The sequence below is a fragment of the Colias philodice genome, chromosome 10 (genome assembly GCF_061535455.1).
Source record: "Colias philodice isolate Cphi_HAF_F1 chromosome 10, ilColPhil1 Martin Lab GWU primary, whole genome shotgun sequence".
In the NCBI taxonomy this organism is placed as follows: domain Eukaryota; kingdom Metazoa; phylum Arthropoda; class Insecta; order Lepidoptera; family Pieridae; genus Colias; species Colias philodice.
The window spans coordinates 10,386,473-10,409,821 of record NC_143095.1 but is presented as its reverse complement, the minus strand read 5'-3'; the positions used below and the strand labels follow the sequence as shown (position 1 = coordinate 10,409,821).

General features: G+C 32.4%; 2 protein-coding genes across 2 annotated transcripts in view; one reads left to right on the top strand and one right to left on the bottom strand.

Moving 5' to 3' along the window:
- LOC149485441 (RYamide receptor-like) overlaps positions 1 to 23,349 on the top strand; it is a 61,186-nt gene that overhangs the window by 9,963 nt on the left and 27,874 nt on the right. The gene's annotated exons all lie outside the window — the stretch shown is intronic.
- LOC149485443 (uncharacterized) lies at positions 17,612 to 22,903 on the bottom strand. The gene is made up of 6 exons (XM_089699632.1): positions 22,814 to 22,903; positions 22,203 to 22,269; positions 20,750 to 20,886; positions 19,984 to 20,094; positions 18,615 to 18,715; positions 17,612 to 17,961 (listed from the first exon to the last, which is right to left on the bottom strand). The coding sequence occupies exons 1-6, from the start codon at positions 22,871 to 22,873 to the stop codon at positions 17,781 to 17,783; spliced, it is 657 nt and encodes a 218-aa protein (XP_089555758.1). The 5' UTR covers positions 22,874 to 22,903; the 3' UTR covers positions 17,612 to 17,780.

Sequence of the window (23,349 nt, the reverse complement as noted above, 5' to 3'; positions counted from 1 at the left end):
TTAGAATTTGACTTCAATCGTTACAGTCATAATAAATCAGATTTTATTGCAGTGGGTTCCGTGAATATTTACATTGGCGTACGGCGCTGTTTTTTAAGTAACTATTATAGAACAAACTATAATTTAACGCTGCAATTAAAAATAAGGGATTTGGCGTGTGAAAATAGATTTTTATGTTAAACAAGATTAAAATTAATATGCATTTTTATAAAACGCGCTAATCCGCGTCTACTTAAGTGCTTTTAAAACGAGATTTTCATTTGTTTGAAATAGTGTAAATAATATTGGGTACTTACTAAATGTCAACTCTACAACGTTTTGTTTATAAATGACGTATTATAATAATTTTATACCCAAGTATGCATATGGTGTGTGAATAACTATTAAAACAAGTCTATTCTCTTTCATGTTAAGTTTATTTTAAGGGTTAGCATAAATTGTTTGGGTTTATAGTTTATCTGTGTCTAGGTGGGTATTATCTATATAAGTATTTATTTAAAATTATATGTTTGTTTATCAGCCATTTGGTCTCCGTAACACAAGCGAAATCTTAATATGGGATCAGATCGAGCCGTGTATACAAATGTCCTGAAATATTTATTTATTCATTATATATATCAAAGCGATAAAGCCCTTTATCAAAAAAAATGTTGTGTGGTTTTATGAAACCACGGTAAAAGTGAAACTGTTCGAACGGTTCCGAACACTGCTTTGTGTAGCGCATGTCGCGTGACGGTCGGCTGCCGAGTAGACGATGTAATAAAAGTTTCACTTTAAAAAAAAAAGACGGGTTGCACTCCGGGAGTGCCGGCAGAAGTGAAAACTTGATTATTAACGTTGGAATGGTATCCGTCTTACGCATGGAATATAAGGGCTAAAAAAAAAAACATCCGTCTTACGCTTTTTCGATCAGGCCACGTGTCCTGACGCGAGTTTAAGATTTTATACCCAACGCCGCTAAAGAAGTTTTCACTTCAAAAATTACATATCAAAAAACGTGGTTTCTTTTTTATGTAACTGTTAATTTGTTTAAACAGAGAAAGGTTAGGCTAAAGCTCTTTTTAAACATCACTCCGTAGTTATCCCTTCTAATCGGGACTGACCGTATAGCACTCAATTTTGTGCAAGTATGCCAAAAATGATTTTATGAGAAGTGAAGTCCCATGTCCCCTAGTGGGGTAAGGGGTAGATGCATTATACATCTGTTTCACTGATCGATTTTCTTTAGGGACAAGTAGGTGATCAGCCTTCTGTGTCCTACCAGACCTAGACATTTTTTTTCTTCGTCTCCACCGGGAATCGAACCCAGGACCCCTCGGTGCTACGCTCACGCGTCAATCACTGTACCAAGGAGGCGGTCGGTTTTATGAGAGGTCCCTCTTAATTGATATTCAGGGTCTAGATTAGGTTATATTGAGTTGGGAATTTGAGTAATGTAGGCAATAAAAGCTTTCTGCTTAGTGAAAATATTAAATTATTATTTTATGTAAAGGTTTTAAAAAGTGTAACATAAATAAAAATGAGTTTATTTATTTTACATAAGATATTTTTTTTTAATCGGATACCACTGTTGTCCAACGGTTATAATATTGTTTGCGATAAACCCTTAGAGTATGTAGGTATAAGCAGTACATACCTACTCTAAGGATAAACCACAAAGTAATACATTAACTGGAAACAATATGCAGATGTCGATAAAAGTTGAAATCGCACGAAATGGTATGACATTCCAGTACCTACTTACTATCCCTCATCCAATTACAGTACGGTCTACCTACTATTTGAAATGCTTTTTCAAAGGCGAGGTTTTAATTATCTTATCGACGTTGCAAGATTTTTCTTCTTTTTACATGTAACGCTTGTCACAAACTTGTAATATGGTAATGCTTATGGTAATGTTAATTTAAAACTAGAAGTAATTTTCGTGAAAATGACAAAATATTGCTAAACTTAAAAACTAATGGAATACTAGCACTTAATAGAATTTTTAAAAACACGTAGTTCCCAGAAATCAGATTTTATTTAGTCGGACAGGACCTTTTAAATGTAGTGAGACACGTACTAAAGCTTCGAAGGAATTTAATTTATTCAAATTCACATTTAAATTATTGAGTGTTTCTAATACTAAGACTGGCTATTACCGCGGCTTTGCTGCTTGGTAAAATAAAATTAACAATATCTATAGGAATATTGAAAATCTGGAGTGCTTTATAGTTACGAAGAAAAATTAAATTAGCTTTCAATATAATTGAAGTAAAAATTTATTTGATATTACCAGTACAAGACAGTAATCGGATTGCGAAAGAAAATATATAACGTTTCTATTATAAATATTTAGACTAGCTGCTTGTCCCGGTGACGCTCGAGTTGAAACGAGATTTTATGTTGAATGTTGAACATTGAAAGAATAAATATTTTAATTTTTAAACGAAGATGAAAACAAGTGTTAGGCGCTAATAAAAGCTTACGCAGTGGAGACAGGTTTTTATAAAATTCATTTTACATTTCATCTATAGATTTATATCGACATTGAAGTCCTGAACAATGCACATTATTATTACAAATTAATTTTCCGAAAATTCTAATATGGATACAATTTCCATACCTACTGTGATTGCACGACATACAATATATTATAATACCACAGAAAATATAGATAATACTACACTAGATAATACAATACTTGTGACCCGCGCGACGAATCTACAGAAACTATAATATATTATGTCAATCTTCCTTAAAAAAATCGCATCAAAATCCGTTGCGCAGTTTAGAAGAAGACTTAATAAGGCACAAACAGAGACGGAGGGTTACCTTGTTTTATACAATGTAGTGAATAGAGATAAAATATAAGTAAGTAATATAGTCCGAAGCCCTTATAAAGAACGTGGGACGAAGATTGACATTTAATATTGGTAACTCCAATAAAAAACTCAAAGATTCTGCCCCTAAGGACATGAGACTGTCAATTTAATGGCGAATAGAATCTTATTGACTTTTCTCTTATCGGAAACAATATGTAACATATTACTCTTATAGATGTTAACAGAAAACAGTGCTCATAAAGGAAGATTACATTTTAGATAAACATAATATAGATCATTGTTAATTATTTATTTCCTAGAAATTACCCATCCTTCAAAGGAGAAGAAGACATAGAATAAAGCGACACTTCTTTTCAAGAAAAGTAGTATCCTAAAAGTCTTCAAATCAATGAAGCAAGCTTCGAAAAAGATTAGGTTAAAATACCTGAAAATTTGTATTTGTTATAATGACATTGTATTATATTGTGAAATCAAATAGTTACATAAATTACTGCTTTACGAATAAATTGAAAAGTTATTACAAATATAAACCTCAGTCACTACCAAAACCAACACATTCACTCAAAATATTATCGCTCTACTAAGCTTAATTCCAACACACTCACCAGAAATAAAACACAGCTTATTGCTTTGTGGTTTTGATACGGATTTTATTTATACATAATACAAGTCAATAATACAATAATTAATTTAAATTCATATATTACAAGAATTGTTATTGTTTTGAAAACAAAAACCGGACTGATAATATATGTAAACTATGTCACAACCACTATTCTTACGATTACGTCAATATCCGTAGAGCAGATTGGGACACTCGAAAAACATACCTCCTTCCCCTTAACTTACCCTCTTCTTTCGCAGTCGGGTAAAGTAGACACATAAAATTATAAGGTTAATAAGTTATTAAAAAATATTAGGTATGGTAGAAAAAATGACAATTATTTATTTACGATATCTAGCCTAAACTCTTACAAAAGTAAGTATATTTTTATTTACCATCATCAAATGTACAATAAATCAAGGCTAATTTTAAAATTGATTGCACAAAGAAAAGTAATGGCTACTCCTGACTATCAGAAAGAAAACCATTTTAAATTCAATTAAACTCGATGTTTAAGACGAAAAAGTTTGCAAAAGACTTGTTGACTTGATTTTTAATTAAAACTTTTTCTAATTACCAATCTGTTATCTTTCATTGCATGGTGATGTTTATTATATTACTAGATGTCTCGGCTAGGTCTGCCTTACTCTTATCACTTAGGGGTACGAAAAATATATTGGCCGATTCTTTGATCTACCCGATTGGCACATAAAATTTCATGAAAATCGGTGCAGCCATTTCAGAAGTATGGCAACTAACATTGTGACACGAGAATTATATATATAGAGATCATATAAGGAAATTGAAAATGTAGTTAAATTATAACAGAAGCTAATGTCACTCAGAACAATTAAATTACGTAGAAGCTTAATTGAACCCTTATGTTGGAAGTACCTACGGATAACAATGTCATGCAATATACGTGCGTCTGGTTTGTTGTTAGTACATTACGCTACAAAATTAGATTTATCTTGTTAGTATTGTATGTGTGTGGTGTTAAATTAATGAGTAATTCTGTCTCAGATGTAGAAATAATAAATATGTAAGAATCAGAGCACATTTAATCAAATGCGAAAAAAGTTCATGATTAAATGTGTAAGTATATAAAAATGTTTGGAAACCGTAGGATTGTATAAAGTTTATCGAATCTAATACATATTATAAAGGCGAAAGTTTGTAAGGATGTATGGATGTATGGATGTATGGATGTTTGTTACTCTTTCACGTAAAAACTACTGAACCGATTACAATGAAATTTAGCACACATATAGAGGGTAACTTGGATTAACACATAGGATAATTTTTATCCCGGAAATCCCACGGGAACGGGAACTATGCGGGTTTTCCTTTACAAACGCGAGCGAAGCCGCGGGCGGAAATCTAGTTAATGATAAATAGTAGAAAAGCTCGTGTAAACTAAGTATTCAAAATATATATATTTAACAGACAGGTATTCAAATCAGCACTTTACCTTTAAGTACCATTATATTTACGCTAACTTAAGCAAACTATTTTTTACTACTTTGATAATCAAGTTATAAGTACTAAGTGCTCGTAAATTTTTCTTCTTTTTATCTATGCCACTTTAAAATCCCACCAGGGACGACTGCCAATAGCCAGTAAAACAAATTATTAGTTACTCCCTGATAACTCGGAATAGTGACAATCTGACAGATGATGTCTTACTAAATGACATTGGAAGCTCTTGGTCCCTTTGATGACGGAAAATGTCAATATTTAGTTGCGATCAAACATTCAGAGGCTTTTTAGTTAGATCTAAACTTATTGTGACTTTAAGGTACATCGAAACTACGTGTGTTACGAAAATGTCAATATAACTGTGATATAACCTACCTATTGAAGAACTTAATTTATCTACATTTATGAACACGTTGTTTATATTGAATGGAGAGAAAGTTTCTTGAGATAAAGAAACCGACATTATCGGATGAAAAAATAAAAACCAATTACAAAATCTTCCTAATTGTGTTATACTTACATTATTTGGACTCTTAAACAAATGTTATTTGTTCTGAATCTAATTAGTACTTGTTATTAATTTGGGGTAACTTTTAATTCCCTCAATTTATTTATTTAACACTTTATTACTTGGACAAATAGGAAACCTTAGAATTATTTAATTAAAGTTTTAATTTTCACACTTACCTACTTTACATATTTATTGAAGCAGAGAATGAGTATTTATAAAATATAAAGTACAAAGGATACTGATTAAAAACTAATGCTGTAGAACACTACTTATTATTATTTTTTATTAGTTTTATTTATAGAAATGCAACCATCTTATAAATAAAGTTGCCCTAAGGGATAATCTGTCTCTTAGAAAATAAATTGAAATAATTTTAGAAAGAAAGAATGAAAGAAAAGACATTTAATTCAACACACATGAAAGACTTAAATAGAAAAACACAGTGAAATTGCGATATAAAACATTAATATTAATTAGGTGTGATTCTGTATATATTGCTCTTTCAAAAATAGGTATCCAAGTTTCATTACTGGCCGCGAAATGTCATCATGACGCCACTAGCCCATACAAAATTACCCAAACCCCTTTATGGCATCCATACTATTATTTAATATTATAAATGCGAAAGTAACTCTGTCTGTCTGTCTGTCTGTTACTCAATCACGCCTAAACTACTGAACCAATTTGCATGAAATTTGGTATGGAGATATTTTGATACCCGAGAAAGGACATAGGCTACCTTTTATTGCGAAATATGTACCACGGCCGAAGCCGGGGCGGGCCACTATATAAAAATAATTTTGATTTTCGTACATGTCAATCATTAGTTGTCAATCCTGTCAAATACGGTTGAATACGGTCAAAATATTGTTTGACATTCATGCGTTCAAAAATGTATTTTGTGTAAAATAATTAAAAAGTAAAAAGGGTGAATAAACTATTGTCTGTATTTTTTTTAAATCAATTATTGAAAAGTGCAATTAAAGCAGATACATAAAAATTCCTCAAATATTTGTGTTTACGCGTGCTTTCAGAAATTGATAAGGTATTTTCGGTGAGGAAACTAACCAAGAAGGATAGTTCGAATAATTATTTAAAAAAAAATCTCTAAAAATGTAAAAATTCTGACAACTATTTGTCGCGATTTCGTCGACTGCTTCAACAATATTGCGTTGAAATAATATTATAACGTTAAAATTGAAACGGAGGCCCTGGCTCATTCGATTGAACCAAGCTAAATTGCGTTTTGAAGATTACATCCATTTACGCGATGCAATTAGCACAGAGAAGAAGATGCAGAAAATATTTATTGGGCTATTTAGGTGCTTAGGTGCTATTTTACCGGCGACATACACAGGTAGCCCAAGTCATACGCATGAATATGCGCAAGATGCAATGACATATGTTCGTCATTATGGTCGGCCTGGATCTATTCATTACATTTAAATGAAATCCAAAATGGATGGAAATTATTCTACTGCTGCGTCCCGGACAATTATCAAGTGATCGGCTCTACATTACCACACGTGTTTTCAAGCAATGAGTTACATTAAAGCAACACATCTTTCGGATTATTCAATGATGGATGTATTCAATCGATCCAGACCGACATTATGTTGTAATCACGAATATGATTGATGGACCGTGTGGCACCATCAACCGCCAATCAACATGCATGGTTGACAGCGAGTGTTCCAAAAGGAATCCACGAAAATTTACTGTAGAAACTATCACAGGCAACAAGATGATAGTGGTAGAACTATCATAACTAAAGTGAAAGGAAACGATTTCGTGGTCGACACCAGTTAAAGAATGAAAAGAGTTAATCCGAATGCATCCCAGGCTGCAAAACGTAGTTTAATTCGATAATTTTTCTCTGGCACGTGTATGAAGTAATCAAGTATCTAATTATTCTTTTTTTTTTATTCTTTTTCCTATACCTATGTGTTATTCATCGAAATAAAATGCTGTTATATATCTTTATTTATTTTGTATCATTGTATTCCATTCATCAAAGCCTAAATTAGTTCCAAGCCCAAAGGTAACACGACATTCATTGACTGGGCGGTACGAAGTTCGCCGGGCCAGCTAGAAAAAATTAAAATTAAAAAAAAAATTCAATAAAAATGTAAAAAATTAAAATTATTTGTTGCGATTTCGTCGACTGCGTCAACAATATTGCGTAGCTATAAACAAGTTAAATTGCGTTTTGAAGATTGCATCCATTTACGCCATGCAATTAGCACAGAAGAAGATGCAGAAAATGTTGGTCTATTGATTATTTTACCGGCGACATACACAGGTAGCCCAAGTGAATATGTGCAAGATGCAATGACATAATAATATGTTCGTCATTATGGTCGGCCAGATCTATTCATTACATTTATATGTAATCCAAAATGGATGGAAATTATTCAACTGTTGCTTCCCGGACAAATATCAAGTGATCGGCACGTCATCACCACACGTGTTTTCAAGAAAAAAATCCGATCACTGATGAGTTACATTAAAGGAACACATCTTTGGGATTATTCAATGATGGATGTATTCAATCGAATGACGAAAATCTGGCTTGCAGCATGCACACATTTTAATTTGGTTAGTCGAAAGAATAAAATATATGAGTGTGCGGGGATTGCTAATCCTAAAACCGATCCAGACCGACATGACGTTGTTATCACGAATATGATTCATGGACCGTGTGAAACCATCAACCAACAAACACCATGCGTGGTTGACAGCGAGTGTACCAAAAGGTATCCACGAAAATTGATGGCAAAGACCATCACAAGCAACGATGGTTACCCACTGTATCAGCGTCGATCGCCTAATGATAATGGTAGAATTATTATCACAACTAAAGTGAAACGAAACGATGGCGTGGTCGATAACAGTTAAAGAGTGAAAAGAGTTAATCCATGCTGCACAGCTTATTAAAATTCAATCATTTTTCTCTGAGACGTGTTTGAAGTAATAAATTAAAATACTATTACATATCAATCCATATAAATATTTATTTTGTATCATTGTATTACGTTCATCAAAGCCTAAATTAGTTCAGCTAAAAGGTAACACAACATTCATTGACAGGGCGGTACAAAGTTCGCCGGGACAGCTAGTACCTTTATAAAATAGGCAGTCTAATATAATTCAACCATAATATTCAATTGAAATGGAAACTTTATTAAAACTTCGCGCCGCTCCAACTTTGTTTAATTTGGACAATCCTTTAACTCTTTGATAATTTAATTAATCGAAGTTTTTATAATCCTTAATCCTTCGAAAATATTTGCTTTTGTTTTCTAATTATCTTCTAAAAACATGGCGTTATTTCCCCGAGGTCTAAAGCAGGATGTATTTGTTCGAGTAAACATTAAATTAAAAAGTTAGAAGAACAAATTGGAATAATAAAGTAATCGAAAATTTCATAATTTTAGGAAATTGTGTCAAGCAATATTATTATGGTAATATGTTTTGATTTCTATGATAATATTAGGTATATTTATCTTCTTATTCTTCTTTCTGTTCATAGACCTTCGCGATAACAAGAATGTAATCACACTTCTAGTTCTAAAATTCTTACCTTTTAAATAAAAGCACAACTAATCATTCGCAATTAAAATTGCTCGTACTCTTGCGAAAGTTCCCATAAATCTTATGATATCAGAATTATTATAATACCTGTGACAAATTATGATGATATCGATATCACGGATTAGCCGTCGACATGTATTATTTTACATGATTTATTGGGACACGTCAGCCATAATATTACCCACTAATAAAGGATTGGCAATAAAACGCGGGTCCACAAAAAGCGAGTAGCCTCGCGAACATTGAGATACTATTACTACGTATAGAGAAGACATCGCCTAAATCACTAATGTTCCGCTCAACTGAGGTCGGCCGGCCACACTGCACTCAGTCGCTTTAACGCGATGGTCACGTTCATGGTCTTGTTTGTTTTAAAGCAAAAAAACATGAAACTCATCAAATATGCCCTCGAGTGTGTTACGATATTGCACTAATAATTCAAGTAATGCGGCAAAGTGCAAAGGAATAACTTTTCACCTTGGTCTATGTGGACATGGCTCGTCCGAGGAGAATGACAGCCCTGATTCGCGCAGCAATTGCTTCGCGAGGCTGCTCGCTCTGTGGAGACCTGCCTAATGACTGTAAATAATTACTTTATATTTTATAACACGCAGTTTAAGTACTTACATCAATAATTATAGTACATTTCCAGATATAGAAAAATAAACATCCATCAAAGTCAAAGATGTAAGACTTTGAGTAAAATGTTAGTGTGAAGATTGATATAAACATAAAGGGTTTGAAAATAGATGTTGTTATAAGACTAGGTGATGATTACTATCTTCTTTACCGTTTGGAAATAATCAAATCTTATGTGTATCTTAATTTCCACTGAAAAGATAAAGCAGAAATTGTAATTTGTAACGAAGAACGAACAATTATTGTATGCATCGGCATTCCATGCTTTCAAAACATTTTCAATCAAAATTACCTTGTGGCAAAGAAATGATCTCTGGTTTGGCGCAAGAGTTTTGATTCTCACTATATTAATGACTAGCTGCGCTCCGCGGTTTTACCCGCAGTGCTCCGCTCCTGTTGGTCTTAGCGAGATGATATTATATTATAGCCTATATATATAACCTTTCTGGATGAATGGGGTAACACCAAAAGAATTTTTCAAATCGGACCAGTAGTTCCCGAGATTAGCGCGTTCAAACAAACAAACTCTTCAGCTTTATAATATTAGTATAGATTTTTGACACATTTAAAAAAATATGTATGTTTGGCCATGGCCATGTTAACATAGTACACGCTTTGCATAAGCTATCAATAAATATATTATTCGAAATGTCCCTGAATGTTTATTTATTTTAGCATGCTTTTTAAGTGGTTGAAAATTCAGTTTACATATAAGTCACTTTGTAGGTAAATAAATTCTTCTTATACATTTCTAAGTTCCAAGTAATTTCCAACCCGTGTATCTATTCTCTACGTATAAAAATCTAAGAAAAGCATAAAATATATTGTATCAGCAAAATGACAATCCATACTAATATTATAAATGCGAAAGTAACTCTGTCTGTCTGTCTGTTACTCAATCACGCCTTAACTACTGAACCAATTTGCATGAAATTTGGCATAGAGATATTTTGATACCCGAGAAAGGACATAGGCTACTTTTTACCCCGGGAAATAGGATAGGTTTTATCCCGGAAATCCCACGGGAACGGGAACTATGCGGGTTTTTCTTTGAATGCGCGGGCGAAGCTGCGGGTGGAAAGCTAGTATGAAATATTTATGAAACAATACAAAACTTGCGTTGCAATAGTTTTCTTGTGTAGGTCAATATAAAATTTTATACCTTCGGTAGGTAGGTATGAATTTATTAATGAATTAATCATGTATAGTCTTGTTGATCACTGTCACGTTCCTTGATTGCCCTCCGACCCCACAAACAATTCCTTTGAAAACAGCCTATCAGATACCATTAATAGATTGAAAAAATTACGAAAACAAATTAATTACCAAGAAATCGAAAACTCTATTAAAATATCTGAAAAATATTATTGAAAGCACCGTGATCTCTGTTTTAATAAATCTTACCAAGGTTAATCTTAAAAAAGATTTTCATCAATGGCGCCGGAGTGTTTACGCCTGTGGTTTACACGATTTAGAAAGCATGCCATTTCATTAAGAGTTTAGAATCATTTGTTTTAATGGACGCCGGTTAGTTGAGTAAGTGAGTAAAACTTTTGTGAAGAAATCTTAAAATATCACGCTAACACGCTAAATTACAGTTTGTACTAAGCCTAGATGCTGCTTTTGTGAACAACCATAGTTCGTTCTTTAACCCTTAATAAGCCATGGGGATATTATTTTCCCACCTCGGCATTGCCCACAAATTAATTATTATTTTTTGTATTTTTAAAGATACGGTAAAATTTAAGGAACACACCTTAAGATAGATAGTTCTTTTAATTTTTTTCTAGTAAAACTTCTTTCTAAACGTCAACTGTGAATGTCAGTAGACAATCGAAGTAAAAAGTTCATTAAAACGACCGTTTTTTCCCGAAATTCAAGATAGTTTTTGGATCTACGCCCAGAAAAATTCCTGTAAATATGCAATTGTTTATAATTCGTAAAGAAGAACGTGTTATTTATCAAATATAAACAAAATAACGTACGAAAGCTGTTATTTTGGGTTATTTTTTCTAATTTAAAAAATGGTGGGAAATTAATACCCTGTAGCCGTGCATGAAATCTTCAAGTGGGAATATATTTCCCTTTATCCTGTAAGGATACCAAGTAGGTATAAAAAGTAAAAAGTTGAGTAAAGTAAAAAGTAATTTAAAAATTCATACATATTCAATAAATTATAAATTTAATGATGCATTTTTATTTTTTGTCCCTGTGTTAAAATCGACGAGTAAAGGCGCGGGCAAAAGCGGCAAAAGTGGGAGATTATTTCCCACATGTATGTTCATGGATATAGGGAAATAATTTCCCACAAAACATAACTTTTAATGGTTATAGGGAAATAATATCCCACCGCCAAAAAAACCTATTATAAGCTACCCAATATTTTACTTTTTAATATTTTACTGTTTAATCTCGATATAACCCCGTACTGATGTATTAAAATAAACTTGTTTGAAGTCATGGCCGATTAAGGGTTAATGTCTTTAAAGTCTTGCAGTATGTTTTTAAGCAAATAAAACATTTTTAATCTATTTTTATTTAGATGGGTTATATCAAGCATTAACAATGTCACCTCGGTACAAACAAATTACAAAATAATTAACTGATAACAATAATTAATTAACTACAAAAACAATCTTCACTTCACAAATGTGACTATCCACTGTAATGTGAACCTTAAGACTAGTATTGACGATAGAAACACTGAATATAAACTATTTTACAATACCTTATAAATTGCCACAGCATAAATAATAAAATCGAAGCATAAGAAATAAGTATAAATCAATGCTCGAAATATTTTAAATTTGCATTTATACTTTATTTTGTTACACGGAAACTCGTAAAATATTTTACTACAAGAATTCAAAATAGAATAAACTGTTGAACTGCTAACTTTTAAATTACTCGTAAAGACTGATAACGAGTACATAGGTAGAAATAACTAATTACTTGATTAGATATTAGTGGAGAATCTCTCTGATTATAAAGTCCCGTACTAAGCTAGGCTGGTCAATAATTGTCATTAACTTTCACTGTACGTACATATTATAAGAGAATACATATATTATATTTACTGTATTCATATCAATGATTCCAAGAACTTCATTGCAGTTATAAATACCTATAAAATGAAATAATTTTTTTTTTGTATTTTATGTAGGTATGCATTAAATCGAATGTAGCGTGCGGAAAGCCAGTATTTTATAAAATTGGTATGTAATGTCTCATTAAAAAAATAAGCATTATCAGAACTTCTGACCTAATTTCTACAAAACAAGAAGCTTTCAAGGAAGTCAATCTCTGCTGAATTTTGAACCTTAATGCAAATACAATAAGAATCATCATAGTCTTTGGAAATAAGAAAGAAAACCCGGAAAGAACTAAGGATAAAAGGAAGTGTGTCAATTAATTTTAACGAACACACAAATCGAAGTTAATTGATCAAAATTTGATAAACTTCTCCAATACTTGGAAAGTCGGAAATTCAATCAAAAAATAATAAATTGGTTCAGTCTTTTACTTTTCTTCTAAATATTGAATTTAGTCTTTTTACTTTCAAAAATCTATAAAATTCAAATCTTAATTAAATTTTTGTCGTGAGATTTGAAATTGGTTGCCGGTGAAAAATATAGGTAATCCCTACTAATATTATAAATGTGAAAGTAACTCTGTCTGTCTGTCTGTTACGCTTTCCCGCTTAAACCTCTCTACCGATTTTGATGAAATTTGGCACAGACAATCTTTAGACCCTGAGAAAGAGCATGGTTAGTTTTTATCAAAACTCCACGCGGGCGAAGCCGTGGGAGCTAGTGAAGAAATAATTATTAAAACAATAACGTGACTATCTTAGATACTAGATGTTCGTTGAATTTAGTGTGTGCATTTTTCTACATTGTTTTAACGTTAATCACAAATCATAATACGATTGCGAAGTAAAACCTATTTTTAACCTATATTAAACAAAGTGCATCTGCATTTTCAGCGAATTAATTAACATAATATATGTAACATAAACCACTAAATGCTGAGGCCGAATTAATACTAAATCCGGATTATTATTCCGAGCCTCGTCTAATTGCGAAATACAATCCAAATTGCGAAAACCATCATCTATTACAAAACAAAGGGAATTTAATCTGAGCCATCATAACGTATACCTATGCTATGATTTAGTGATAGTTAGTGATTATCGATTACTAGCTCTGCCCCGCGGTTTTACCTGTAGTGTTCCGCTCCTGTTGGTCATAGCGTCATGATAATATGCCTATAGCCTTCCTCAATAAATGGGCTATCTAACACCGAAATACGGAAACAATTTTTCAAAATGGGACCAGTAGTTCCTGAGATTAGCGCGTTTAGACAAACAAACAGCTTTATAATATTATTATAGACTTAAGTATAGATATTATGTCACTGTAAAATTATAATCTGTCAATAATGATGTGTTAAAAAATGCGACAGTAGGTAATATTCTAATAATATCTTTGTGATTGTATATCAATACAAAATCTATTTATAAGTAAACCATTTATTTCGATTTCAATATTTCGAAGATTGTGTTAATTAATATTTACAAGAGGAATCTACTTTATCATTTTCATATCTAGGTACAGACTACAGAATTCTAAAAATAACTTTGGTGTCGCGTTTACGAAAAGCAGTAAGAAATATGTTCAATTCAACGTAGTTAGTTCTCCTGTGACAATTCTGCGTATCTCCGGTAAATAGCTGATGACCTTATGAAGATATTTTAAAGTTCAATATCATTGAAAATCCACAGTAAATGCTAAATATGGAAATATCAAATAACGCTATAAAAGTTACTTTTGTAAAAATAAATTGTCTCCAATACCAAGAATAGCATTGTAACAAACAGTAAACAGTTAAGTAGAATATTCTATAATTATATAACAAGACACAATTTCACTTTAATATTCGTTTTTAAGAAATATGAGCCGATCTATAGTCATTTGTGGTAATTATTTATGAAGCAGAGATTCTAAACCAAAATAACTGTATAATGCATCTCTAATGTAACCACTATTACCTACTTTGTTAACAGCATATTATACAGACAATAATTGAACTCCATAATACTATCACGGATAGAAGCCTTATAATGAAATTTCCTAACACCTAACGTAGACAAGGATATTAGTTCTCTACTTCAAATAAGATAATAGCTAATATTATTAAGCAATATCATTAAATCATTATTGTAACAGAATATCGTAATAAATCAACTACTTCCTCGTTGAATTAAACTAATTTAACTTCTCAACTCAATTTAATGCACAGCAAGTTTCAATAAGTAACTATTTTGTTGCAATGTAATATTCGCTAAAATTCCATCTATACCAATAATAAAACTGGAGCGTCTGTTATATTATAAAATAACCGCGTTTTACTACAATATTCATATTATGCTGTCTGTCTGTTGTATTCCGATTAATCTCTGAAACGGCTTCACTGATTTTATGAGACTTTCACTGACAGATAGCTGATGTAATAAGGAAATACTTAGGCTACTTTTTATATAAGGATACTTTTTATACTGATATTCCCACGGCCACACTAACATTCAGTTTAAAAGAAAATACCTCAACTTAAACTGTTGTTCATCTCGTTTTGAAGTTTAATCCTATAAATTCCACACAGCTTCATATAATTACGTTATTATAATATTTAAAGGAGCTTTACTTGTTTCAATTCGATTTCAAGTTACCTTCGAAATTTCCATCATTTATTTCATCCCTTTAGAGTTTTGTTTTAAGACAAACCGAAGGCTCACGAATCGCAGAATTATTAAACAAAAGATACCAACTCAAAATAGGTTTGGACAATTCAACCAAGACTCAGTTCATCATATTAACGAAGATTTAAAAATAATCACGCGAAAATTGGTATTTCCACGACTACATTTGGCCTTTGCGTGTTCTCTGTCTTAACAAATTACTTGTTGTTTCCTTAAACGTTCTATTCGGATTATTTAGAATATTTTTATTTATTTATGGCTCAACTCTAAAGATTAATGATTCCAAAAAGAGATAATTTTAATATCGATAATCATGATATACCCATTGCAAATGTGATTGGCACAATTTAAAGGATCTGGCAAGTCCTCTAGAACTGAAATATATAGCTGCTGCATTCTTGTTAAAACACATTATTTTTACTACAATATACCAACATCCAATACTCGTGAAACAAACATCAAACACTACATTGTATCAGAATAAAAATAAAACCAATTTATTTCCAAAAGCTGGTAAATCCTCACTATTTAAAATAAACTCAAATATGTACTCAATGTTCCGACGTTAACACAGTCAAAAGCTTAAAAAAGGATGATTGATTCAGCAAAGGATTTATTTTCGCCTTTGTAAATTCCGATGATGGACGCTCAAACTTAACTCAGATAAAACATCAAACAGTTTTGGATCTCAATGTTTGATGTTTACAGAAAAAATATCAACTGCAAAGGGAAATTATGTTTGGATTTTATTGCTTTAGTTTATGCAGTTGCGAATTTTGAGGAAACAACAGGAAACAAAGGCTTACGTAGTCTGTATCTGTGAATAGGATTAACGTTTTAGGGGGACGTTTTGTATTCTGTAATTTCAGGATTTTCACAACGCTATCTAGTTTAAAACTAAGTAATGTATTGACATAAGTTACTGACCTACTTAACTAAATGTAAATACATTTTTTTTAAATATGTATAGGCATTTAAAGAGCTTTACATATTTTCACTATAGGGTTGCAAATTAATACATTACATTACTTCACGAATCACAATTATTGGCCAAATCACTACATAGTATAAAACAAAGTCGTTTTTCTGTCCCCACGTCCCTTTGACTGCTTAAATGTTTAAAACTACACAACGGATTTTGATGCGGTTTTTTAATAGATAGAATTCAAGAGGAAGGTTTAAGTATGTAATTTATTATATTTATATTAAACTAGCTTACCGCCCGCGGCTTCGCCCACTTTGTCTAAAACCTAATAAATTATATACTAAAACCTTCCTCTTGAATCACTCTATCTATTAAAAAAAACTGCATCAAAATCCGTTGCGTAGTTTTAAAGATTTAAGCATACAAAGGGACATAGGGACATAGGGACAGAGAAAGCGACTTTCTTTTATACTATGTAGTGATTAATATTTTGTGTCAATCACAACTTTCAGTCATGTGGGGACATTTTTAAAGTATAATTTATTACACCTAACTTTAATCGTCGGCCCACAGTATATAAAAGTCGATGTAACGAAGTTTATCGTTGTGCCCATAACACAGAAATCACATTACACTTTCGTAATATCTTTCGTTACTACACATGCGACCGTATCATCAATCAAACCTATTTTGGGAATGTAAATCACTTATTAATTAATGTGGCCTGAGTGAAAATAAAGTTATATTTTTTTATTTTTATGAAGTCATATTAAATTAAGAACAAAACTACGCTTTTGCCCGCGATTTCGCTTGCCAGGTCAAAAAAATTAACAGTAATAATATATTTGTCATATTTTTAATAGCCCTATATTAGGGTCCTTGAAGAATGGATTAAAGATAGATAAACGTTTTTAAATAATTTAAATTACTGTCAATTTTTCAGGAACTATTAAGTACCTGTGCCAAAGCTGTGCCATTACTAAATTGAATAAAATAAACACAGTGACTCATTAATAGTGTCGTGTGGGTGATAACAAATATTATATTTAGTGTGTATTCAAATATTACACCAAACATAAAACTTACATATTATTCCAAGAAATATTATAATGAGTAGGTAGCCAGTAGCCACCAAAAATGTACTCGGCTATCGGCACACGTTGCCATGGTTACTCACGCCTTACTCACGCATTCTATTTTTTAACAATGACAAAATCACAGAATATAATACTAAAATTAACAGTAATTTTCATGGAATATTATGTCACTTTTTTATCTCTACATCACCTCTACATCTAGATGCAAATAAGGATGTCTAAAAACATTTTTAATCAATTTAAATTTACATTTTTTCAGGAATGGAAAATAAACGAAATAATATTAAAATTTCACAGATAGTTAATAGAATAATATACGAGTAACACAATGTATTTTTTATTTCGATTTCAATTCTTTTTAAACGCCACACAAGAGCAGCATGTCGGGACGGGAGTAGCTTTAACGATTACTTGCTTGAGGTCATTGCTAAGGACTATGATAGATGCAGAACGATATTTTTGAACGCAGCGCCCCTCATAGCTCGTGTTGAAGAAGGCAATACTTGAACAGCTCTTTTTTGGTCCGCCTCTGAAAAAAATATTTCAGGAATTTTCATCAAACCTATATAAATTTCTTAGATAAATATTTTCTCTACTTAAAATTAGGATGTGAATTTATTCAATCAGCCTTGGGTGAACACTTAAATAATTACAATTATATTCATCAAGTTCGATTTGAAGGTCGATGTGGGATGATAAGATGAATGATTAATTTATGTTTCTGAACGTGGGTAAGATTAGTTTCTGAACGATGATTAGAATGGAAGAACGATAAACTATGAGTGAATGTGAAGCAGAGAGCGAATGAACAATGATCTTTCTCTTTTCATTGGGATCGTGGGTGAAGACGGCTGTTTCTCTGTAATAAGTTATTTAAAAATTAAGAATGTGGTCTGAAAATAAATCTCAAGAAGTTCAAAGTGTGTTTCATCTGGCCTCGATCCTACATACATATTATTGACGTGACAACGTCTTATAATTCGATAGAGCCAGCTGCACGCACGAAAAAACATGACTCATGCGGCGTTACCTCGCTCTGAGGCGTTCCCTATGTGGCTTGAAGTGCAAGCGAGAGCGCGGAACGAGCGACAAAGAAGCACAATCGGACGTTGTCACGTTCAACTATTGTCAGTAAACCGACTTTACAGACAACCAATTTTTTTTTAAATAAAATAAACTCACAGGCATACTTCTCCATTAAAGCTTTGTACCATCTCGTACTTGGAATTCAGTACAATAAACCACTTTCCATGTCTATTCTTCACGGCTTGTGGATGAAACCTCTGAAATTATGGATGAAGTAAAACTGATACATTTAAGGAAATTGCAAAGAAATAACAATTTGCGCGCAGTTAGTAAAAACCAATCACTTGAAAAAACACAAAAAACAACACCAAAGAACTTACAACAACTTGAATTAAATCTATATATATAAAACTCAAAGGTGACTGATATAGTGATCTATCAACGCACAGCCCAAACCACTGGACGTATCGGGCTGAAATTTGGCATGCAGGTAGATGTTAGGACGTAGGCATCCGCTAAGAAAGGATTTCCCGAAATTCTTGCGGGAACGAGGAAAAATGGGGATGCACGTACAAAGTCGTGGGCGGAAGCTAGTATAATATAAGAAAAGAGATTGTGTACCTACCACATACTAAAACTAAAAAAAAATATAAAAAAGTGGCTGAAACAATTCTATGGAACATTGTTTTCAAAAGGATAAGAAAAGAAATAATAAATAAGATAGAAAACGAACACATTACAAGGAAAAATTACACTAGAAGCGCGGTATGGTATGTAATTATCTGTGAAAATGTGGTTATCTGCAAAATTGACTCAATTTAGTTTGCAATTAGTACCGTAGCATGCATGAACCCCACAAATATGGTATCATTAATCTTCTGTTAATTCCGAAAACTACTTCAGTCCGATAATAATCAAATTAAAGCCGAAGCTTGCGTTAACCCAAAATCCAAATTCGGGTTATTCTGTCTTTAAATATACGAAAGGCTAAAAGTTAATCATCATCACTACATAGTATAAAACAAAGTCGCTTTCTCTGTCCCTATGTCCCTTTGTATGCTTAAATCTTTAAAACTACGCAACGGATTTTGATGGGTTTTTTTTTAATAGATAGAGTGATTCAAGAGGAAGGTTTTAGTAGGTATATAATTTATTAGGTTATAGACAAAGCGGACGAAGCCGCGGGCGGTAAGCTAGTACATAATAATCAATATAGCTTTTAAAAACTGAAAACACGCTTATACTCGTGAAATTGTTGTAATATCACCGATGCTTGATAAGTGAACAAAGTTTGAGTTAAATAATTTCGTTTAAAACGGTAAAAATCGAGTGTAAAGGAGTTGGTTACATTAGTACCTACAATCCATAATTAATCATACAAGTGAATGTAATAAAAGCGTGTTAAAACACTGATACTTGCACATATTAAAATACTAAAACGTTGTACAATAATATGATAGTACATACTAAAATTAACTAAATTATTGAAATAGATTAAATAAATTCAACTATTATGTTTACGTACCACGTGCTTAGAGTCGCATAATTCCTGACTCTCCTCGTCCGCATCGAATAGATTGACATTATCCTTATTTTCGTAATCTTCGTCTTTATGAAATTGAACATTATCTGCAATCTTAAGTGATTTTATTAGTGAATAAGAAATAATATGCATTATGTTATATTCTCCATTTATTTTAGAAGAAGTGTTGTTCGGTTCAGTTATAAAAACTTCCTGTTTTTTAATTTTTTTTTTTCGATTTTTTATACCTTTTTTTCCTGATATATCTGTATGTATTGGATTATATTATTATCTGTGATATGGGGAAGAGAATAACGTCATTCGATGACGTTATATCTTTGGGAAACCCATTATCAAGAGAGGCATATTGTGCCATTAAGGGACTGAAATGATGCCATAAGAATTTCATCCCATATTAATGGTGAATCAAACCACATTTTAAATATATTAGGATTTTTATGAGTCGACATATTACTCGATTATTCGTTTTTACGATATCCTAGCTTTCAATACCGCGGTTTCGCTCGCGTATAGTATAAGAAAACCCGTATAGCTCTCGTTCCCGTGGGATTTCCGAGTTTCCGAGTTTTTGTTGTTTCTTGGGGCTCCAACAATACCTATTAATTCCAAATTTCATACAACTCGGTTCAGTGGTTAGGTAAAGAAGAGTCAGACAGACAGACAGAGTTACTTTCGCATTTGTAATATTAAAAAGTAGGGATGTTGTGGGGCAAAAATAACTTACAATATTGAAAAATAAAGTAAATACCATAATTTTTATCAATTTTGCGATTGTTTCGTGCGGAAAGTCGGGAATATTTTCACATATTTCGCTTCTCGAACATTCTTTTGGTATTAGCAGTTCAAATTTATCTTCTAGATTGAGCTCATATAAAACGGCACCATCTGTAATTGATACCAATATTATATATTAGATTATATTAGATTAGATACAATTAATTAGATAATGTCTTCTTATATATTACTAGCGGTCCGCCCCGGCTTCGCCCGTGGTACATATGAAAAATAGATGTTGGCCGATTCTCAGACTTACCCGATATGCACAGAAAATTTCATGAGAATCGGTCCACCCGTTTCGGAGGAGTATGCAGACTAACATTGTGACACGAGAATTTTATATATAAGAATAATGTAATGTGTATTTAATGTTGTGTGTTCCATAAATAAAATAAATAAATACCAATATGAATGTACAAAATGTGTCATATAGACACTGGAAATTATTATTATTCTTAACAAAGAGCTTATTATATAACAATTAATGTTGACAATTGATTAAAATCTTGTGTAGTTTTGAAGAACAGCATTTTTTGAGTTTTTCCCTTACAACTAACAAATAAATACCAAAGAAAAAAGACGGTTCAAAAATCAAATGTTTCCCAATCAACAATTACCTAATATTGTTTGAGTAATTACCTACTATGATATAGATTTAATAGAAGTAATAATAATTAATATTATGTTATTATATTAATATTATGTTTATCGTCCACGGTTGGAATATCTATTGTCTACGTGACAATAGATATTCCACCCGTGCAATCAGTCAACCCGCAGGACACCTTGTGGCGGGGTGTCGGGGAGTAGCGACCCCGCGGGAACCGAGTGCTCCCGGGGGAGGCCCCTGTCTTCATCTCCGGCTTGCCTTAACCGGCCGGCCAGAGTGGAGTCGCGAGAGCTTTTAGCTCGAAGGGTGGATGCGAATCGTAAGTGGCGAGTGGGCACGTGATGCTGGACCCTCAGGGAGCGCGTGATCGTCGTTTAAAGTCCAGGGACCCCTCTCCACCCTTAGCTGCTCACAATATGTTGCCCCCTTGTCGCACTATTGCAGCGACTTATTTCGGGGGCCCATACAGTGAGAGGGCGAGTCACCACCTGCCAACATATTTTTACTTTCTTTTAGTAGAAAGGCAGGTGCCATAGTTTCCCATAGTCCCCAATACCAGTCCATTTAGCATCCCAATCCATAGCCCAATTATTAAATTTCCATACCCTGCAATAGTCCTACATCGGCCGCGGACTGCCTAGGGCTGTATCTCTATAGTGCAGTCATGGGCAGGCTGCGGCTGGTGTCCCATAACACATTAAAATTCTCGAAAGGGCCTCTGCGTGTTGGATCCGTGTCCCCACGTAAGCCTTCCAAAGATCCGGGTACTGTCCTTCTGGTGGTACCCGAGTATTATGGAAATATAATAACAAACCTGCATAATTTCCCCACGAGTTTGCTTTAACTATGCTACGGATGCCGATTCCTTTACAATTCAGTACCTTTAAAAAATATGGCTATTATTTCAATATACAATATCACAGAAAAACAGGTTTTCCACGAAGAAATTCGATGAATAGGTAATACATATATACTAATATTATAAAGCAGAGGAGTTTGTTTGTTTGTTTGAACGCGCTAATCTCGGGAACTACTGGTCTGATGTGAAAAATTATTTCGGTGTTAGATAACCCATTCATCGAGGAAGGCTATATATCATCACGCTAAGACCAACAGGAGCGGAGCCACGCGGGTGAAACCGCAGAGCGCAGCTAGTACCTACTTAATATTACATATTATACGTAAATATATTATTATACGTAAAAAATACACTAAATTTAATCTAATTTCGTTATTCTTTAAAAACCAAATAACGAACTGCTGCTGTTGGAACACAGGTTAAAATGTTAGTTAAAATTAAAATCAAGTTTTTAGTGAAATAAAATGTAGAATAAAATTTTTCGTTTACAATATTTACAAAGTGGTTCGTATTGAAATGAATAATTTTTGTGAAGTAACTAGAATCTAGATAATAAATTAACTTACCGAAAAAAATGTAAATATTACCAAAACTCTGAACATTATTAAATTTATTGTGCTGTTCATTTAAAACTATTGATATTATAACAATGTCCATCGACAACATAAATTTAATTAATAACTTGCATGCTAAAAATAGTTTGATAACGTATAGAGATCCTTTTGAAATTGTTTAGTATAATAATTACTGTATACAATATAGGAACATATTTATTTTTTAATTGTTATGCTATTAAAAAACATTTCATATAATATTTGCACAATTTTTGCACAATTGCGTAAAATAAAATAATATTTACTTAGGCTCTGTATACAATGACGCCTTTCAAAACTAACTGCTTGATAATATCCAGCCATTCAATGAATTAGCTAGCCAAAATTTTATTTATAAGTATTTTATAGATAACTTATGTACCTATTTGAATTATTTGTATCATACTAGTTGTACCGCGTGAACTCAAGTATTTCTATAGCTGATGTATTATATATAACCTATATTACTGTAAACTTTCATCCAAATCTGTCCAGTCGTTTTTCGCGAA

Coding starts and splice junctions, on each gene's coding strand:
- LOC149485443 (XM_089699632.1), bottom strand. CDS start 22,873: ATGAACAGCACAATAAATTTAATAATGTTCAGAGTTTTGGTAATATTT. Junction 20,887..22,202: donor CTCGTGGGGAAATTATGCAG/GTTTGTTATTAT, acceptor TATCAATTACAG/ATGGTGCCGTTTTATATGAG. Junction 20,095..20,749: donor CAAAATTGATAAAAATTATG/GTATTTACTTTA, acceptor AAATCACTTAAG/ATTGCAGATAATGTTCAATT.